The sequence below is a fragment of the Anser anser genome (assembly GCF_964211835.1).
Source record: "Anser anser genome assembly, chromosome: 10".
Classification (NCBI taxonomy): domain Eukaryota; kingdom Metazoa; phylum Chordata; class Aves; order Anseriformes; family Anatidae; genus Anser; species Anser anser.
Genome location: NC_139730.1, coordinates 4103613 through 4121616, shown reverse-complemented (window position 1 = coordinate 4121616; position 18004 = coordinate 4103613). Strand labels below are relative to the sequence as shown.

The following is an 18004-nucleotide window of genomic DNA, read 5'->3' as shown; positions in this document are numbered from 1 at the left end:
TTCTTGGTTTCTTGCTCTGCTGTTCTTACTGAGAAACCTTTTGTTTGTTCTTAATTTTCTCTGTGAGTTCCCATTTTCCTGGTCTCCTGGCAGTTTTCATTTAATTTCTGCAGTCTGACCTCTAAGTGGCAGCTCTTTGCTGATGAGTCCCTTTTTCCATTCCTTGTAGGTTCTCTGCTTTCTCTTAATATCCTGCTTTGAGGTGCATACTCATGCAGGTAGGTCTGTAGCCCTTTCCTCTCCCCTTTTTTCCTTGACTTGGATTGAAAGGCTCGGATGGTGTTTGATTTAAAGTAAATCCTTGCCTTCCATTCACTCCGATACAATTGTGTATGTGTTTCATATATCTTTGAATGAAGTTTTGGGTTATGGCCCATCAGGGAGAGGTGGGACTGCTCTTGAAATGTAAAGAAAACTGTTAGTTATTTTTGAGTTATGCAGCTGGTGAGGCCTATACCCTCAGAAGGTTAAAGAAGTTTGAATTGCCTTTGGCAATGGCAATTATTCTATGTTGTATAATCTGGTTACTTCCAGATGGACTTTTTTTCTTTGGATAAAACGATGGGAATTAATATTAAAAACTGGCATTTGAGCCACCTGAATCAGTTCTTTGTTTGTTTTTTGTTTTGCTAGGTATGGTAATACAGATACAGTCCATTTTGATAGAAGGTCAATAATTTTTGAAACTTCCTACAATTCCTTGAAGGATTCACTTGGGGGGGAGTGTGCTGATGTTTCTTCTCTCCCTGTGTTGAGAGACAAACCCATTTGGCAGCTTTTCTTTTGGAAATGCAAACACCTAGGAGGACAGTTCGCTTGTCCCTTTCTCCAGGCTGTTGCAGTGAACGCAAGGGCTGCTTTTCAGAGCTGCAGTTATCACTTCTGAGTCCTCCTATTATCAAGGATAAAAAGTGGAATTAATTACAGGAGTGCTGGCAGTTCTGGAATACAGTCTGAAGTATTCGTATGTACGTTGGTGTCGCTGAAATCACGTTCAGAAGGCTGAAGGCAGGACGTTGGCTATAAGCCTGCGCACAAGTTGCTGTGAGGTAAGGCAGTATGTGAATTTACAGGCTGTCAGCTACTTGGTGTAGAAGTACCCCACGAGCACATTTGTACCAGATGGCCAAGCCACAGAATTGCCCAACTGTGTGTGAAGGCAGCAATATGTGCGGATGGACACAGCTGAAACACTCGGGTCCAAGAATCGGCGCTTGGCGCTTGGGCTCGGCCTGCCTCCACGTGTCTGCCTCGCTCCGGGTTAGGAGTTGAGCAGAGATAGAGAGAGTTTGAGCCTGATGTCAAAAGGGGGCTCAGCTCACTGCCTTGTTGGTTTGGATAGTCGTCAAGTTAACACTAGAGCTAATATCAATTTCTAAATTACACACTTATGGACTTCACTTAAATGTAATTGCAACTCCTGCATGTGGTTTAATGGTGATGGATAATGCTTGTCTCTTTCTTATCCATTTAAAAAACCCATCTCTGAATAACAGTTCTTTCCCTGGTGGCTCTTGTTACTCAGGTATAGCTTTTTTCTGAGTCTACCTAAACTTTCCAAAGCCCACCCCTCATAGATGTCTTGGTGCTTGATGAGGTGATGGCAAGAGAGGTTTGTAGGCCTTTCACCCTTTGTCAGGTAAAGCATCCTTCAGTATTTCTTGAGAGATTTTTTAAGTATAAATAATAGTGTTTAGTGACTAAAAGCTTGAAAAGCTTATTAATGGACTGTTTATATTTTGTGTTATTCCTCTTTATTGTTTTCCTTTGCTTTAATGAGATGGAAACTAATTTAGTGTCATTAAGTAAGTATCTGAGTATGTTCCTCCAAATGAGCTTTCAGCGCTATGGTGGGAGACCAGGGAGTTGGGTCTTTAATCTGATGGCACTTTAAGTGGTTTGGTTTACTTTTTAACTTCATCAGGGGTTGGTGGGTGTTTTTCTAACATATGGCACTACGTGTTGAAAGTGGATGTTTACATCTGGTCTGCATTGGAAGATTAAGGTAGAGAGGATGAAGTTTTGGACAAGTATGTGTTTTTTGGATGAAGGATAAAGTGAGAATACTTTTATTTCCTCTTAGATTTGAAACATATCATTCTAGCAATGCCTTTGAAACTCTGCCAGCTTTGCCAACCGTAACATTTATGGGATTTAGGACCTAAACTGAATTAGAAAACTGTTTTTAGTGGCAGAGAAAAAGGTTAGTGTATGAAAATAGCTAGGCCTATTATTGACTGCATGTGGTCAGTGGTTTGGCTGGATGTAGGTGGCTCTCTTCCTGTCACTGCTTTAAAGCATATGGCTTTGTTTGTGATGAATATAAAATGCTCTAAAAACTAGACTGGCCTACTGCAGTTCTTTTGCACAGTAGTTTTTTGCTGTTTAGAAGTGCTTGTCTTGCTTTTGCCATTCATTTTCGCTCTTGTAATAAAGAAAATTTTTCATAAAGCTTATGATTGCTGTTAACATAGAAACTAAGAGGTTTGAAAAATGTGGTAGTTATGTATAGCTGCTGCTTCTGTCAGTATTTCATAAAAGGATGCGTGTACTGTGTTGTTGATTCGTTATTCTAGTTAACACTATGATCAGTTGTGGTGAGTAGCAGCTCCTTTTAAATGCACACACCAACTTTAATTATTATTTTTCTGAAAATCTCTAATAATTACATTATAATTTCCCTTTTTTGTGTTTCGATTCTGTAAAGTAACATTTACAGAAACTTCTCCCACAGTCAACTTCAGATATGCCATTTCTCTTTTTCCCGTTGCGTAAAAGACAAACCTGAAAATACACCTTGAAAATAACCTAGCATTTGGTTGACTTCTTAGGGTGTACTATCCAAGATGCTCAGAGATGCTACCAGAGCTCAGGGAGCTCCTGATGTGGAGGGAGCTTAAGGGCACAGTAGGTTCTGTTTAGCTTTAACTTAAATAGTGTTGCCCTGTTTAGTACCTTAAAATTAGTAAAATTGGTGATAGATCTGTAAATTGTGCAGATTGCATAGACTGTGGATTGTGTAGATTACCTGGTGTTTCCAATCTAGGTAATTCTGGGGCACTGTGTTAAGCAGCTATCAGTTGGAAGAGCTGGTTTCATTCAGCTGAGGGCAAAGTCACTTGAATCCCACAGGGCGCTGAGAGTTGCCATGAGGATGGGGAGCACTGAGAGCTCCCCGCGTCGGCTCCTTTGCTGGGAAGTAGGGACAAACTAAGCCAAACTGCTTAGCATTTCCCCATGTTTTGGGGAAAATAATTTATATATATATATATATATATATTAAAAAATTTATACAGTAATTGTAAGAGAATATGCAATGAGCTAATGTGTAGAGCTTCTTAATATCTTTGTCAGTCGGTCCTTAAAGAAAGGCATCCTGGTCCCAAAGGCCAGATGCAAGGAAATCACCCTTTGCACAAGGGAGGCTGCTTGTTCGATCACATCTTGCTGACTTGGAAGAACGTCACTTGTTACCTGCAGAAAAAGTTGTACGATGCTATTTAAAATGCAAAATGGGCTTCTGCTCTTAAAATTGCAAATGTTAACCAGATTCTTAAAAGGTTAAGAGAAAATCTCTAGAAGCTGTAGTTATTGCAACTATAGTTTATAGCTTACTGTAATAGATTATAACGTGACCTGACATAATTTACAGTTTATGAAGAAATCTCTTTTCTAAATTAAGCTAGATCTTCTGACTTGTATCATGAAGACAGCTGTTGTTCCTAAGCATGCTTGGTGAAGGGCTGTCACTTACAGATGCATGCTTATCACTTCCTGCTTAGTCTCACTGCGGGAGAATCTTAAGTAAGGTGTATATCAGAGTTGCATCCTCAAATGTTAAAAATGTGTATGTTGTATCTGAGGTGACATGAATTTGGGGTCATGCAAAATACTCTCGGTAACAGCAAGCTACGTAGTGTGATCATTTTACCTTTTTTTTTCCTGCTTATTTTGATTTAGACCTAGGGAACTGCTTGATGTTGCTCATAGTAATTAACGCAGCTCAGCAACACACTGTGTGTATATAAATATACCGCCTAACTGAGAATTGTTGCCTGTCAAAAAGATTTGAAATAAGATGGTGATGGAGATAATGAGTATCAGTTCAGAATGGATTGATAGAATAGTATCTTGAGAGAAACAGGACAGCTAACTGCTGACCTTTGTTTCTGATTTGAGTTTTTTGTCTGGTCTTGTTTATGAAAATAGTTGTATTAACGTATGTCAATGCTTCCTTTTTGATTGTAGAGGTTGGAGACCTGAGGGAGCTGCAAACGCTGGACATCTCAACCAATCGTTTGATAACATTACCGGAAAGGCTGCATATGTGCCTTTCGCTGCAGTACTTGACTGCAGACCGCAACCACCTGTGGTATGTTCCGCGCCACCTGTGCCAGCTACCAAGCCTCAACGAGCTTTCCATGGCTGGAAACCGCCTTGCATTTCTGCCCCTCGGTGAGTCACTGCCTTTGCTTGAGCTGGGGTGTTGGTCACAGAAGAGGCAGGGAAACAAGTTTGCCTTCCCCCAAAAAAACATAGCAACAAGTTTTCATCCGTGCTGGCCCCTACCAACTCTGTTTATGGAGCTGTTACAGTGATCGCATTGTTGGAAAATTATGTTAATACATGAAAAAAAAATAAAAATAAAAAAATAAAGGTTGAGGTTTCATGTCTGTTTTAAAGCCATAGGTCAGCTATCAAATTGGCTTTATTTTTAGCTAACTGAGGGGGAAAAAAGTTTAAATGATGTCGTGTTTAAATATAGTACTATGTAATCTGAGTGCCACCACTTTGGGTAATGACCTGTTTCAGTCTGCTGGATCTGATGGTTTAACTAAGATTCTTCAGCTGGGGTTTGGAACTTGCTGTGGAGTCCCAGTAAATCCATAGAAATTATTTGACATCATTAGGAATTTCAGTACTGCATAATCTAGCTAAGGCTTAATTTGTGTGCAGGCATCCATCAAAACTTCTCCAGCAGGAGGACAAGAAAAAAATTATCTACCTCCTTTTCAACCCTGTAGCAGTTTGGATGTGGAGAACAGGAGGCATAGTGAGCGAGTGGCGTTTCGTTGTGGGACGTACTTGTGATTTTAGTACGAGTGGACTGTATAGTCTGTGAAAAGCAACTCGTCTTCCATGTGTTAGTTACTCCTTAGCCCTGCCAAGGAGCTAATCTCTGCTGAAATGCAGACATGCATGCAGATTTGTCGTGCCATTTGAATAGCCATTAATACTTTTTCTAGAACGCGCTCAGAGTTAGGCTAATTAGGTGCAGATGAAGCTACAATAATTACATAGAAAAGAGGCTTAAAATCGAGGTGGCAAAAAATAGGATGATTTCATTTCTAAATTAATTAACTGCATAGGTTAAACTTAATTTTTTAATTATTAGTGATTAGTCTTGAAAGCAGTTGATGGTAGTTCCAATAATTTTAGCACCTTAGTTTATTTGCACTGACAAGTAAGTGCAAATAATGTCTCCAGACATAGTGTTTCAGTTATGTCCCAACATATGTCATTACAGAAATGAGAAACCAAGTTCCAGGATGCATCATCCAGATTTCACAGTACTATCAAAGAGTAGCTAGCCCTATTTTGGCAAATACTCCTAACTACATTTCATGAGCAAGAGAAGCTGAATATTTTCAGTTTTTAAAAATAAGATGCTGCTCAGTAGGAGAAAATGTGAGATATTAAAGGGTAAAAGTTTCCTCTGCTTCTGCACTAGTAGCTTATCTGTGAGTGAGCTATGACCTGGATGAGCCACAGATCTGCTCAAGTGTTTTAAGTTCAAAAGGAGGAAATAAATCTGTAGTATAATGACACACCTTCTTTTTTTCTTTATTTTTAGACTCAAATTCAAAACATTCAAAAGGAACTTTTAAAATAATGGGAAACATCAAAGACTGTCAATTGACCTTGTTCAGTAGTTCTTAATAGTGACTCACTGGTGAACATTTGGAGATAATTTGCTATCTGTGAATATGAAACTGAATCGTAAATCCTAGAGTTCAGAGGGAAAGCAGCACAGTATAAATGTAAATTTTTAATCCTTTTTTTTTTCTGAAGCATCAGAAGGCTTCAGAGTGGTCAAGATGTGATGAAATGAAGTAGAAGAGAGTGCACTGAAAAGAAGAAAGATTAAATCTATCTTCTGCTGTATGGGAAAATATTTTGTTTAGAGTATTACTGATATTAAGGCATAATTGTAACATTATTTCTTATAGCTGCATGTGTTGGCTAATGGTTTTTTGTGTGTATTTTTACATCTAACTTCTCTTTAATAGTGACAATGACTAAGGAGGTTAAGTAGCAGTGAAAGGTACTGTGGAACCAAGTGATATTCAAGGAATAATTGTCAATTTTTTTTAAATTTAGGGAGTCGTATAAGATGCCTGCTTTCCTGTTCATCTCCAAACAATGTTATTTTTATTTTTTATTAGACATGTTCATGTTAGCAGCAACAGTCACGTTTGGAATGTATTGCTTAATGCTTTTTCAAGTGTGATTTCCTTTTTCATATGGTGGTTGACATCCACTGTGGCAAGGTACCCATTCTTCCGCATGCGATTATGTCCCTTGTTGCTGCCTGTATGGCTCCTGTTGTGTGTAATGGAAACCCATGTTTTCCTGTTCCTGGGCCGATAGGTGTTAGATTTGTTCTGGCAATAGCACTGCAATTTCACTGCACTGCTGGAGAGGTACCAGGTAGTATTTTGACCTGCACGTTTGTTTAAATGGTAATATTTACCCTTCCCAAGTTGGACGGCAAATGCATCTAAAGGAAACAAGTGTAACATCTATCAGTTTTGCAAAATGCAATAAAAATACCTCAAGCCACTCTGACTTTCATAACTGGTACAAGCAGATGGGGTAAACAACAATGAATTAGTCATTTGTTGTGCAGAATACACTTAATTTTGGGATGTGCCTGTATTGGAAAATAAGAGTTTATTTGAACATAAACTGAAATAGCCAGCAGCTGAACGAAAAAGTGTGTGGATCTGAACCTTTAGGCCTTCCTAATAAATTTCTAAAAATACCCAAATTAGGTGTGTAAGTTTAACTGGAAACTCCTGGTCAGCCCTGTGCATTTCTTTTTCTTCTTCGTTTTTGCTGTTACTGTCAGGGTGGAGGATGTGGCTTTCATGCTGTCCTAATAAATGCTCTTAAGAATTCTGTTCTTGAATGGCAGATGGAACTACTGATCATTTTATATCAATCTACTCAGAATCAAAATTACCCTTTGATAGAAAGCTAGCTTGAAACTTTCACCATGAGCAAATGCTTCAATGCCTGAAAGCAAATTCCTTTGCAAGCAGAAACTTGAATTTGATGACACTGCAAAAATAAAAATAATTTATGTAATGAAGTACAAATATAATTAAAATAGGCCATAAATTATGAAGTATACTGGCAGTACAGGGGATATTATGACAGCGAATACTCAGTGTTATATCACTTTATTGAGGGTTCATGTGTACTTCTTGTTTAGAAAATGGGTCTAGTAATTATCAGTGCACAGTAAACAAAGGTCTTATTCTACCTCAGTATATGCTGCTTTTGTGTCCTTGGCCTCACAGTATGGTTAAAAGAGCATCAGAGCAGACACACAAGAGCTTTTGTTCCATCTTCAGCCATGTGGAATGCATATGCCAGGGCCCTGAGGTTAAGAGAAGAAAAAGAAAAAAAAAGGAAAAAGAAGGGAAAAAAAAATAGAATTGGGGTTTGTTCAGGACTCATGGCATTTGGTCATTTCTGGGAGAAAGGTCTTTGATCTGGGAGCCTGGAAGGAGGAAAGTGGAAATGTTTTAGACAGTACAGTGCTTGCAAAAGCCACATAAAAACCTTCTTTGTAGCTTTAGCCTTTTCAGAGATGGAGAGCTTCCTTATTTTACAAAGTTCTTAAGAAGTGTGTTTTTAGGGAATTTTCAACAATATTTGTTGACTGATAGAAGACAAAAATTAATGGGGATGGGATACAAAGAGCTTTTTTAAGTGATTTATTTAAATTTAAGCTCTATGGATAGCGTTTGAAACTTGAAAAAAATCTTTGGGGGACTGGAAGATGCTTGGTTATTTAATGCAAATAAACTATATCAAAGGAACATTTATAGTTACAGGCTATTTGGCTTTGGGAATTGCATTTTTCCTACTGAGATATTTTGTCTAACATCCAAAAATTTGCTTTAATTACCTAGGAAATGCAGTCAACTCAGAACTTAGAATCTAAACATAGCATAAGATAAAGACAGAGGGAAGAGATGAGATGCAGCCTACCCCTCCCCACCCCCAAATGCGTATGAAAAGAACAGCTTTAGGGCTTTTTTTGACTTGCCTGATTTCCAGCCCATTTGCATACATCTGTGTAGAAATGAAGATGATGAGCCCTCTTAAAATTTTCTTCTATTCTCCAAATTAATGAGTTAAACACTATCACGTTCAAGCTACCCCAGCAACCCATAGTTTTCTGCTCTTCTTAGTGAGATTGGTTTCTGCAGCACGAGGCAATCTTTTCTCAGCTTTAGGTGTGCCAGGCACATGCTATTTACTTTTAATTTTATTGGCTAATTCTTTTCCACTGTTATAACATTTTATGGTGTTAGTGCCTCAGTATTGCAATGTTTTTATTCGCCGTAGGATAGCGATGTTTTTGTTTCATCTAAAAATATTCCAGAACTTCACTAAACTATTTTCAGTCCTGCAATACTGAGCCAAAATACCTCATCTTTTTTGAGGTGTTAGCTCTCAGCGATGCACAGCAGCATCTCACAGCAGTGCCGATCAGTCAGCAGAGATATTTGTGCTTGCTTCTTGGGGCAGGACAGTTGATGGATGCGGCAGATAGCTCTTCAAACTAGAATATCTTTGGGGACAGGGTCATAGAAGAGTGTGATGGATGGAAACATCCTGTGATGTCCGGTGACTCCAGTCTGAACAAAGCCCAGGTCACGGTCCCTGTAGCCTGTGGCAAAACCTCTGTAGATTGTTGCAGGGTAAGGGCCTGTATTAAAAGAAAAAAACAAACTCAAGTCTTCCGTGTTAACGTTTTTCTTTCAGACGAGGAACCTGTTAGTTTTCTGATGGTATCAGTTCTTTTTCCTTACGGAAGATGCTGTGGCACCCTTTGAAGCCCCCAGCATGTTTAAGGTCTCTGCTGCTTCCAGCTGCCATTCAAGTGGGTGACAGCTGAAGACATTCGGTATATTTTAGGATGGCCAAATGTTTGGGGAGATCACTTCAAATGTCGTTTGCTTTATCTGCGCTAAGTGGTGTCCAGAGCTCTGTGTACAAGTGAAACTACTCAGTGATAAAGAACGGGTTGTATTACCTATGGCTATTGTAGGGAACGATAAGAGATCATAATTCCACACAGAATAGCTGTACCTAGGTATCATGAAAAACATTTTAACTTTTATCCTGCTCTTGGCCACGGTTACGAAAGGGGCAGAAACTGTTCATTTCCCTGGTTATCCTGATCTTTGTGCCCATCAAGCTAATTGCCAATTGATAGAGATGGGGAGTCAGAACGAGCTGCTATTACTAGAGGCTTTCACTGTTGCTGATTCACCAAATGCTTGTTTGTCTTGCTTATTTTCTATAGCATACTCATAAAAGTTTAAGAAGTTGAGAGGCATACACATCTTTTCGTAATGCAATTTGTCTGGGTTGCAGCTATCTTCTCCAACACAGAGAGGCTTTCAGACGTCGGTGCTTGGTTTTATTAAAGGCATATGTCTTTCCCTAACCTAGTATCTTGAATGGCGTAGGAGCAATGGATGAAATGGGCTGCCCAGATGATCCTACGTGTCAGCTTTCTCGACAGTTCAAAACTTTATTCTTTTTAGTTAGTTTGGTTTGTCTTTAAATGTCTCATTAACGTGTTTTTCACTTCCTTTGGTAGCAGACTGACCACATCTTGCTGATAAGCAAAATTTTTGCTTGAGAATTCTTCCTAGAGACTTAATTTTCCCCTGTTACTTTTGCTCTATTTTTCCACCACTTTAATTTTCTAAACAAAATAAAATCACTTTATATCTACATGGTCATAGCGGGAGTTATATTAACATATTAATATATTAACATATCTAAAGCATACCTTCATGGACTAGAAGTATGCTGTGCTTGCTGCTTTTGATTGCCAGCAACGAATATTTTAACAAAAATAATAAGCAGCACGTGTTTGAATATATTGGTTGTTGTAGCCACAGCTTTTGCTGTGTAATATTCTGCAGTTTAATGGCTGTGTGTTTTCTTGTGTTCTGTAACTCGACACATCACAGACTTGTTTTGGAATGATCACTGGTTGTATTTAGTTATGGCTAATGTAATTAAGTAAGCATCTCTTCCTGAAGAAAATAAACAGTGGGAAACGCATTCTTGGTTATTTCTTCACCACTTTACAGATAACGAAGCTGTGATTTCAGAGATGCAAAGCCACTTAATGGAAGTAGACTTGACCTTACAAATTTCTCACAGCAGATTTGAAATGAGTTGTCCCTTTGCTTTTTCAAACTGGCTAGAGTTCATCAATGTCAAAATTTAAGTCTTTGTAGTGGGTTTTTCAGGGCTACCGAAAAAGGGTTTTAATTTATTATGGATGAATTGAAAAACTGGTTAGAAATAACATTAAAATTATTAAAATAAGTTGCTGAAATGTTACAACTAGGATGTACTAATTTGTTTGCTTAACGTTGAATCTGATTAATTTATTTATAATTACGGAGAATTGCCTTGCTTAGAGTTGCCACTGTCATTCCTTCTTTCCCTTACTTATTTTCTTGTTTTCTAAACCCAGATTTAGGTCGTTCTCGGGAGCTACAGTATGTTTACGTGGATAACAACATTCATCTCAAAGGCCTTCCATCCTATCTGTATAATAAAGTCATTGGTTGCAGCGGGTAGGTGTGAATTGAAATGTTTTGCCTGCATTTTCAGTTTAGAATTTCTTGGATATACGTGTCTGTGTGATAGAAATGGTTTTTGTGATTGATTCAGAACTAACGTTACTTTGAGGGGGATTGCTGCAGCTGCTTGTTCTGTTTTACTTCTGCAGCAAATTTTCTGTTAATCGCTGACTTTGTATTTTCACGTTGAGCCATAAGAGTTGGTGCAGTTACTCTGAAGGAATTTTTAGTGATAATGTAAGTCCTGAAGCTGAATACTAGCTGCACTGAAAGATGGCCAGAAAAGTAGGCTTCACAGAATCTCCATAGCTGAAGAATTCACAAACTGTTTCTTCATGTGTTGCAGCATCTATCTAGTTCATCAGTTCTCATATCTCTCTGAGCTTTGGGCCGTATCTTGGAATGTCACGTGCAGCTTTGCTCGTTTTTACATCCCAGTATCAGCTTCTTTTAAGTCTTGGTTACCTACTAACTAAAATAAGTAACTTTCTTGAGGAATTAGGGATTGACAGGTATATTTTTAAGTGTCCGTTTTAAAAATATCCTAGGCTGTCTCATGTTTGTGGTTACGATGTGAGGAAAAAGTGGTCTGTCTAGGACAGTAGCTTAATTCTTTCTGCACTGACACTAGCATAAATCAGGATCAGCACCACTGAAATGAATGGAGCCTTACTGGTATAAAACTGATCAGAGGAGGATTGTCCTCATTACCATCTAATTATAAATTTCTGGTATGCTCGCTCTCAGCAGATCTTGCATTAAATATAAATTCCCCCTTTACAGCTTGCGCTCTATTGCAATATGCGAGGTGCTGAGTCTTGGCATTTTAAGATTTTTTTTTTTTAATATTCACATGTCAGCTGGTTGTGTGATATATAAATACTTGCAGTTGTATGAAATGTCTGCAGTCTCAAACTTTTACTGACTTTGTTTTTCAGCGGAAATAATTTCTAGCCTTTGTTTTTTCAGGACTAACAGTCAATTGTAAAAATAGATAAAATTGACCTAACAGGTCGTAGAACTGTATTGTTTGTGTCCAAACCACTATTGATAACGCAGAAAATGCTCCAACAAGTATTGTTCAACTATCCTGTCTGCCTGGTTCAGGTGATTTCAAACAACCATATGGCTAATTTGTATAATGTTCTAATTCCTTACTTTATGCTTACTCAAATTGTTTTTGTCTTTGTACTGATCTTTTGTCATCATTGAATTTCTACAAAATGTCTTTTTTAAAAAAAAAAAGGGAGGGGAATGGGGAAAGAGGCTGATGGTTAAGAAGATATTAACTGTTCTACTTGCTCTCGTTGCTTGTACACTGCTGGTGAGGCTAGCTGCTAACATCTCTGAAAGGTATTATAAATCTAGTGTAGAAGAAACCAAAAACGTTGCAGTGGCTACACTGAACGTCCTTTAATGCTTCTGTGGAATGAAAAAATGTGACAATCCAAAAATCTTTTTCTTGATAATAAAGAATCCAAAAAATAAAATACTTGGATTTTCATTATATAAAATGGTATGCATGCCAATCAAGTACTTGTCTTTGTTGTAAAACCCTCTTGAAATATCGCAAATCATTTATGAGGAAAATTTTCAATATAGGGAAAGTACCCATGTGTAAGAAACAAAAGTTTTTATTTGGTGATGTGCTGCGTGACGCTGTTAAAATCATGTAGTGATGGTCATCTGAAGCATTTCTGTGTTCCTTCCAAGAAAGCATTAGAAGCCAATCCAAGTTTTTACAGGTCAGGCAAAATATTTGAAGCTCCTGGCTTTAGTACTGTCTGTTCATCCACTGGACAATTAAATCTGACATGTTGCTGTTACTAAAATAAAGCGAGATATCTGAAAATAGAATATAAATTGCATTGTGGAAGTAATGAATCTGTGTCTGGGAATCCTGCAGTCAGGCTGACTGAAAAAGTCTTTTATGTAAGAGTTGATGATCTCAGTACTCAAAATAAATTTTGATCTTATTTTTTCAGATTATATTTCATAGTTTGCAGTTAGGTGTCTGTCACTCTTGTTGAAAGCAGGCAATAAGTGGCCATAGCTTTTTTCCCTGCTCTGATTTATTCAACAAGGGTCTTCTGCAGCTTCGTTTTTCCCAGCTGGATAGACAATCTTTCCACTCTTCTCTCACCTTTTAAACCTCCATGGACTTTTTTTTTAATTTTTGTTCTTGCACCCAGTATTACTCAAATGTTTTGATTCTTTCCCTAATACATTCTGATATAAGGATGTATCTCTTAAATTATTCCTCTTGTTGGTCTGTTCTGCTTGCTTGCTTTGTTTTTAGTGTAATGGGAAGGCACAGTGGGCTCCCTTTAGGCAGAGTAAATGAAATAGCCCAGTTCTGAGCTATAGAAGCTGTAGTGACTTTAAGGGTTTGTCTTCTATCTTCTGTCTAGGTTGGTGAGGGGTTGATAAGCTTGAAAATATGGTATTGGGGATTTATTGGTTGTGGTAGCTAATTGATTGGGTATGGATTGCTGGGGAATGGATTATTGGAATATTGGATCTTAGATTTCTAGATTATATTTTACCTGTTAATGGTTTGCGGGGAAGTATTAAATATTTAACAAGAGGCTTATTTACTTGCTGCTGATGCTGCTCTTTGCTCGTTTCTCAAAGGTGTTTAATCAAAGGAGATGTGATTGTTATCAGAGAAGTTCCATCAGATTGCTTCTGCACCTGATAAGGTTGAACATGGTTACCTCACTTTTAGGCCCAATATCTGGGAAGGCTCACAAACTCGTGTTGGTTCCATTTGTTAGGACCGGCCCTAACAAGTTCCTCTTGGCTCCAAATTTAAGTAGTCGTAATTTCAATTCCTCTGACTTCCGCAACCTCAGTAGAATTTTCCTATGCGTGTCTCTTTGGTATGGTAACTTGCAACAGGGATCATGTAAAGAATTACTATTTTTAATACAGGCTAAGTTTCTCTAATTGAATCCCAATAACCTTCCTTTGTCTCACTATAATTTGGGAAGGATAAGGTTAGGACTTAATAGGGGACCTTCACACTCTAGCTTAGGCTGTTTTTTTTCCTTTTTTTGTCCTCTCCAAGGGAATTCTGTGGATGGGGAAAGGCATAGTACAGAACCACCCAGTGGCACTTGAATCAGACTTGCTTGTGGCTGTAGCTTGCCTCATATTGTAGTTGAGAGACCCATTATCATTCACCACTGATTGATCCAAGATGCAGGAAACCAACTGTTATGTATGAAACTGCTCCCTTATGTAAAATACTTACTAATAAATGTCATTCAGATGCTAAATGAGATTACGTGACTGCTTTTGGTAGTGCTTGGCTCACCTCCTTGGGATTGTGTTCTCATTTCTCTAGCTTTTGAATATTAATTGATAAGACCTTCAAATGTCTAGTGGCTAGCATGACACTGAAGGGGGCGATCTATAGAAAATGTGTGTCCATATGTATTTCACTGTGCAGTAAGTCCTTCTCGAAGGGTGCTGCACTGAAGAACAACGTCAAGTGTGCTATGGGTTGGTCATGTGGGTTTTCCCATGAAGTTAACTTTCTTAATTTTTCTTTCTTATTTGTTCTTAATGACTTCTTAAATGTCCTGTGTCCTTCTAGCTGTGGTTCTCCAATTCAAGTTTCGGAGGTGAAACTGCTGTCCTTTTCATCGGGACAGTTAACTGTGTTCTTGCCAGCAGAGGTAAAATCTATAGGGACAGAAACAGATCATGTGCTGCCTCTGCAAGAACTGGCCATGAGGACCCTCTATAACACCTACTACGTGTATTTAAAAGGTATGGGTTTCTTCTTTCTTCATATGCCGCAACCCTAGAAATGTTCAGGACCAGGCTGGATGAGCTTTCAGCAGCCTGGTCTAGTGAAGATACTTATGCCCATAGCCGAGGGGTTGGAACTACGTGATTGTTAAGGTCCCTTCCAACCCAAACCGTTCTGTGATTCTATGATCACAGAGAAAGTGGAAGTGCTTTTCTGGCAATGATAGGAACATTTCAAATAGCTCTTTAAAGAGATGGACAGAGATTAATGTTTTAAATGATTTATTTAATCAAATTATTTTTGAAATGCTGTATTACAACAAAAATATTGAATATCAAGAACAGATCCCAAGACTATTTCTAAAGTAGAGCTGTGCTTTACAAATGCTTTCTTGAGGACTGTTTAAAGAAGGACGCATTCTGCAGGAGAAACTCTAATGGAAATACGAGATGAGAAATACAGTTCCTGAGGCAAGATTAGATGCATCAGCCAACAATGCAGCTTCTTGCCAGGCAGCACACTCCTCAACTGGCAGGCTCATTAAGCATAAGGCAAGAGAAATGCTAGCAGCCGTTGGCCATTTCAGTACAGTGTGACAGCTGGGCTGTTTTAGTTCTGCCCCAGTTCAAACTCTGCTGTAAACTGGCCCTTGGCTTATCTGGTTCCGCATTATGCGGTCACATGAGTTAGCAATATCTGGTAATATCTGCGGATTCAGGTTTTGTCGTATTTGGATGTATTATGAATCTCCTCTGTTAGTGGTGTCTTGTAATATGTCAGCTTTACAGGTGACAGTAGAAGGCAGAAGCTTGGAGAGTTAGAGTGGAAATACTAGAGGGTTATGGTAAGGGGTCACTTGTACCATGGCCACAGGAGAAAGTCTTAAGTGCTGAGCTACTGCTTTGCCAGGTAAAGCATATTTGCTGCTCGTACATGGAAAGGAATAAGCTTCATGTTAAGGGGTGTGGTAAACATACAAGCCTATGATCATAGGAAGCGGCTCTGTTTTGTGTGGAAATTATTAACTGATCCATAGAACAATTTAATTGACCAGTCTGGGGTTGTGGATATTTTTATATTTCTGCCTTTAGAAGGGAGGTGAGAGGTTTTGAGCTGTTTAGTATCAGCATATCAGCTACCCCAAAACTACACAATGATGGGTGCTCTTTCATTTTGATTTTCAAAGTTCTAGTCTTTGAAAAGGAATTAGAGAATATAAGGCACAAAGAAAGAAGGGTTCTATGTCTTGTAAATCACTCGTAACTACTTTACTCGTCCGGTTGTGACTTTCACAGTTTCTGGAGTCTGACTTTGTGAATGCTCTTCAAGACATTGAAGTTTGGTTTGGAATAGCAAGATAGTATTTCAAAGTCAATTTAAGAAGGGGTTTGTAGATAACTTGTACAAGTTCATGAGGATTGTCTGGTTGCAGCCAAGGTGCAGAACCTAAAAAACACGGTGAAACTTTTGACTCTTGCCTACTTCCAGTTTGCTACACTATTCTGTATAGTCTTTTAGTGTTTATGTATTTTTATGTGCATACTTTTGTGTAACCTTATTAAAGGTTACGTGCATTACCACTGGAGACACCCGCATCTCACTGAGGTGGGAGTAAAGCATAATTCAGACAGGAAAATGATAATGTTGTCTTGGGGAAGCAGGTGGCATGCAATTAAAGGAGCAGATTTGATCTATCACTGGTTACTTAACTGCACCCTTGAAATTGCAAATTTAAGTGCTTGGCGGCTGCTGCTAGGTAAGCGCAACAGAAGTGACTGGGCTACTTTTCCTCAGTCTTTGCTTGGCTATGGAATATGACCTTTTCTTTCTGACGCAGATGTACTATTTGTCATGCTGTCACCTCAGTTGATGGTGTTGTGGAACATTGTGTATGGGGTTAAACCTTACAGTGTTTGAAAGCTGAAGCTAGTGTGATATTGCAAAACTGATTTATCAGGCACTGCATCTTGTCCTGATTGCTCAGCACCTAAATTCATTCATCTCTCTTGGCTGTCCCTCAGTTTGTAGATGGAGATTAACATGTTGGTTTTAATTTATAAAATACTGCATGACTTGGGCTAAGCCTGAGAACATGATTGTTCTTCCCTATGAAATGACCCTGGTATCCTGTTTGGTTAAAAAAAAAAAAAAAAGGCATCTTTTAAATATGGGGGCACACTTAAGAGATTATGAATATATTGATCTTTTTCTTTTTTGAGTAGTCTCTTTATCTTTTCCTATGACGATTACGCTAGGCTATGGTATTTTCACCTGGATATTTGGGCCAAGTTAGTTTTATGCCCACAGATGTTTTATTTACACATTGACCTTGTTGAATTTGTACGTGGGAAGCACCATATGCATTGCCTTAATTGCTGTCATTTGCTTTACCTTGCTGTTCTTTTGACCAAGTCTTAAGAAAGCTAATGAGAGAGCTGATTTTCTGAATTGGATCATACTTCTTGTGTTGGACTTCTTGTAACAAAACAATTGTATGATAGTCTTTTTTGTTTTTCTTTTCTAGATTTGAACTTTCTGACTCCAATCTCACTACCCAAAAGCCTTCTGGAATTACTGCACTGTCCCTTGGGACACTGCCACCGCTGCAGCCAGCCTATGTTTACCATTGTCTACCCAAAGCTCTTTCCCTTGAGGGAAACTCCAATGGCAGGATTGCATCAAGGGTAATTATACAGGAAATTACACTGGGGTTTCATTTAGGAAGAAAAACACCTATGGAACACGCATATTCTTAAGGACTTCTTTTTAGTGCACTAGCCTATTAGATGTAAAGCCCATGTCTGATGAATGCACATAAAGGTTGGCAAATCTCTTATTTACAAGGCAACCAGCATACTGCTGGTAGACTGCTTCACAAAGCTTATCACATTTGCCTGCTTCAGATTGCTGCTAGCTAGTGAAAGGCTTTGACATGATGGGATTGGCTTATTTGTGGTGTTGCAGTACACGCATAGTACTTCTGTGCCTTTGGAAAGAAATACTGCCTAACACCAATGCTTCCTCTGATTCTCTCAACCCAGACTTCAGGAGGATGCCACCACCACATAAGTGTTCTAGGATTAAAAGTAGAAGAAAGCTCTAAAGCCAGATCTTAATGAAAATATTCTGCAATAAAATACTTTTTCTTTTCCACGTGAATTAATTTGTGAGATACAGTGGAAACATTCTGCCTTGTAAAAAGATGGCTTGCTATGAAACATATGTTAAAAATATTTCAGTTATTTATCGTTGCAGCAGTTGTGTCTGCAGCATTCGCGAGTCAAGTAGACAAGGCTATGCAGACTTAGTGGCTTGCTGGAAGTACAGTCATAGG

General features: G+C 38.5%; 1 protein-coding gene across 3 annotated transcripts in view; it reads left to right on the top strand.

Annotated features, from left to right (window-relative positions):
* The window catches only part of LRRC28 (leucine rich repeat containing 28), a 53229-nt gene that overhangs the window by 28380 nt on the left and 6845 nt on the right, over nucleotides 1-18004 (top strand). For 2 of the 3 annotated variants that reach the window (XM_083850411.1, XM_083850412.1), the window contains 4 exons: nucleotides 4249-4455; nucleotides 10802-10904; nucleotides 14512-14687; nucleotides 17195-17354. In XM_083850411.1, coding sequence (XP_083706537.1) covers nucleotides 4249-4455; nucleotides 10802-10904; nucleotides 14512-14687; nucleotides 17195-17354 — 646 coding nt within the window. Of the gene's footprint in view, nucleotides 1-174; nucleotides 219-4248; nucleotides 4456-10801; nucleotides 10905-14511; nucleotides 14688-17194; nucleotides 17355-18004 lie in introns of those variants that run through there. The other variant, XM_083850413.1, reaches the window with a different exon arrangement.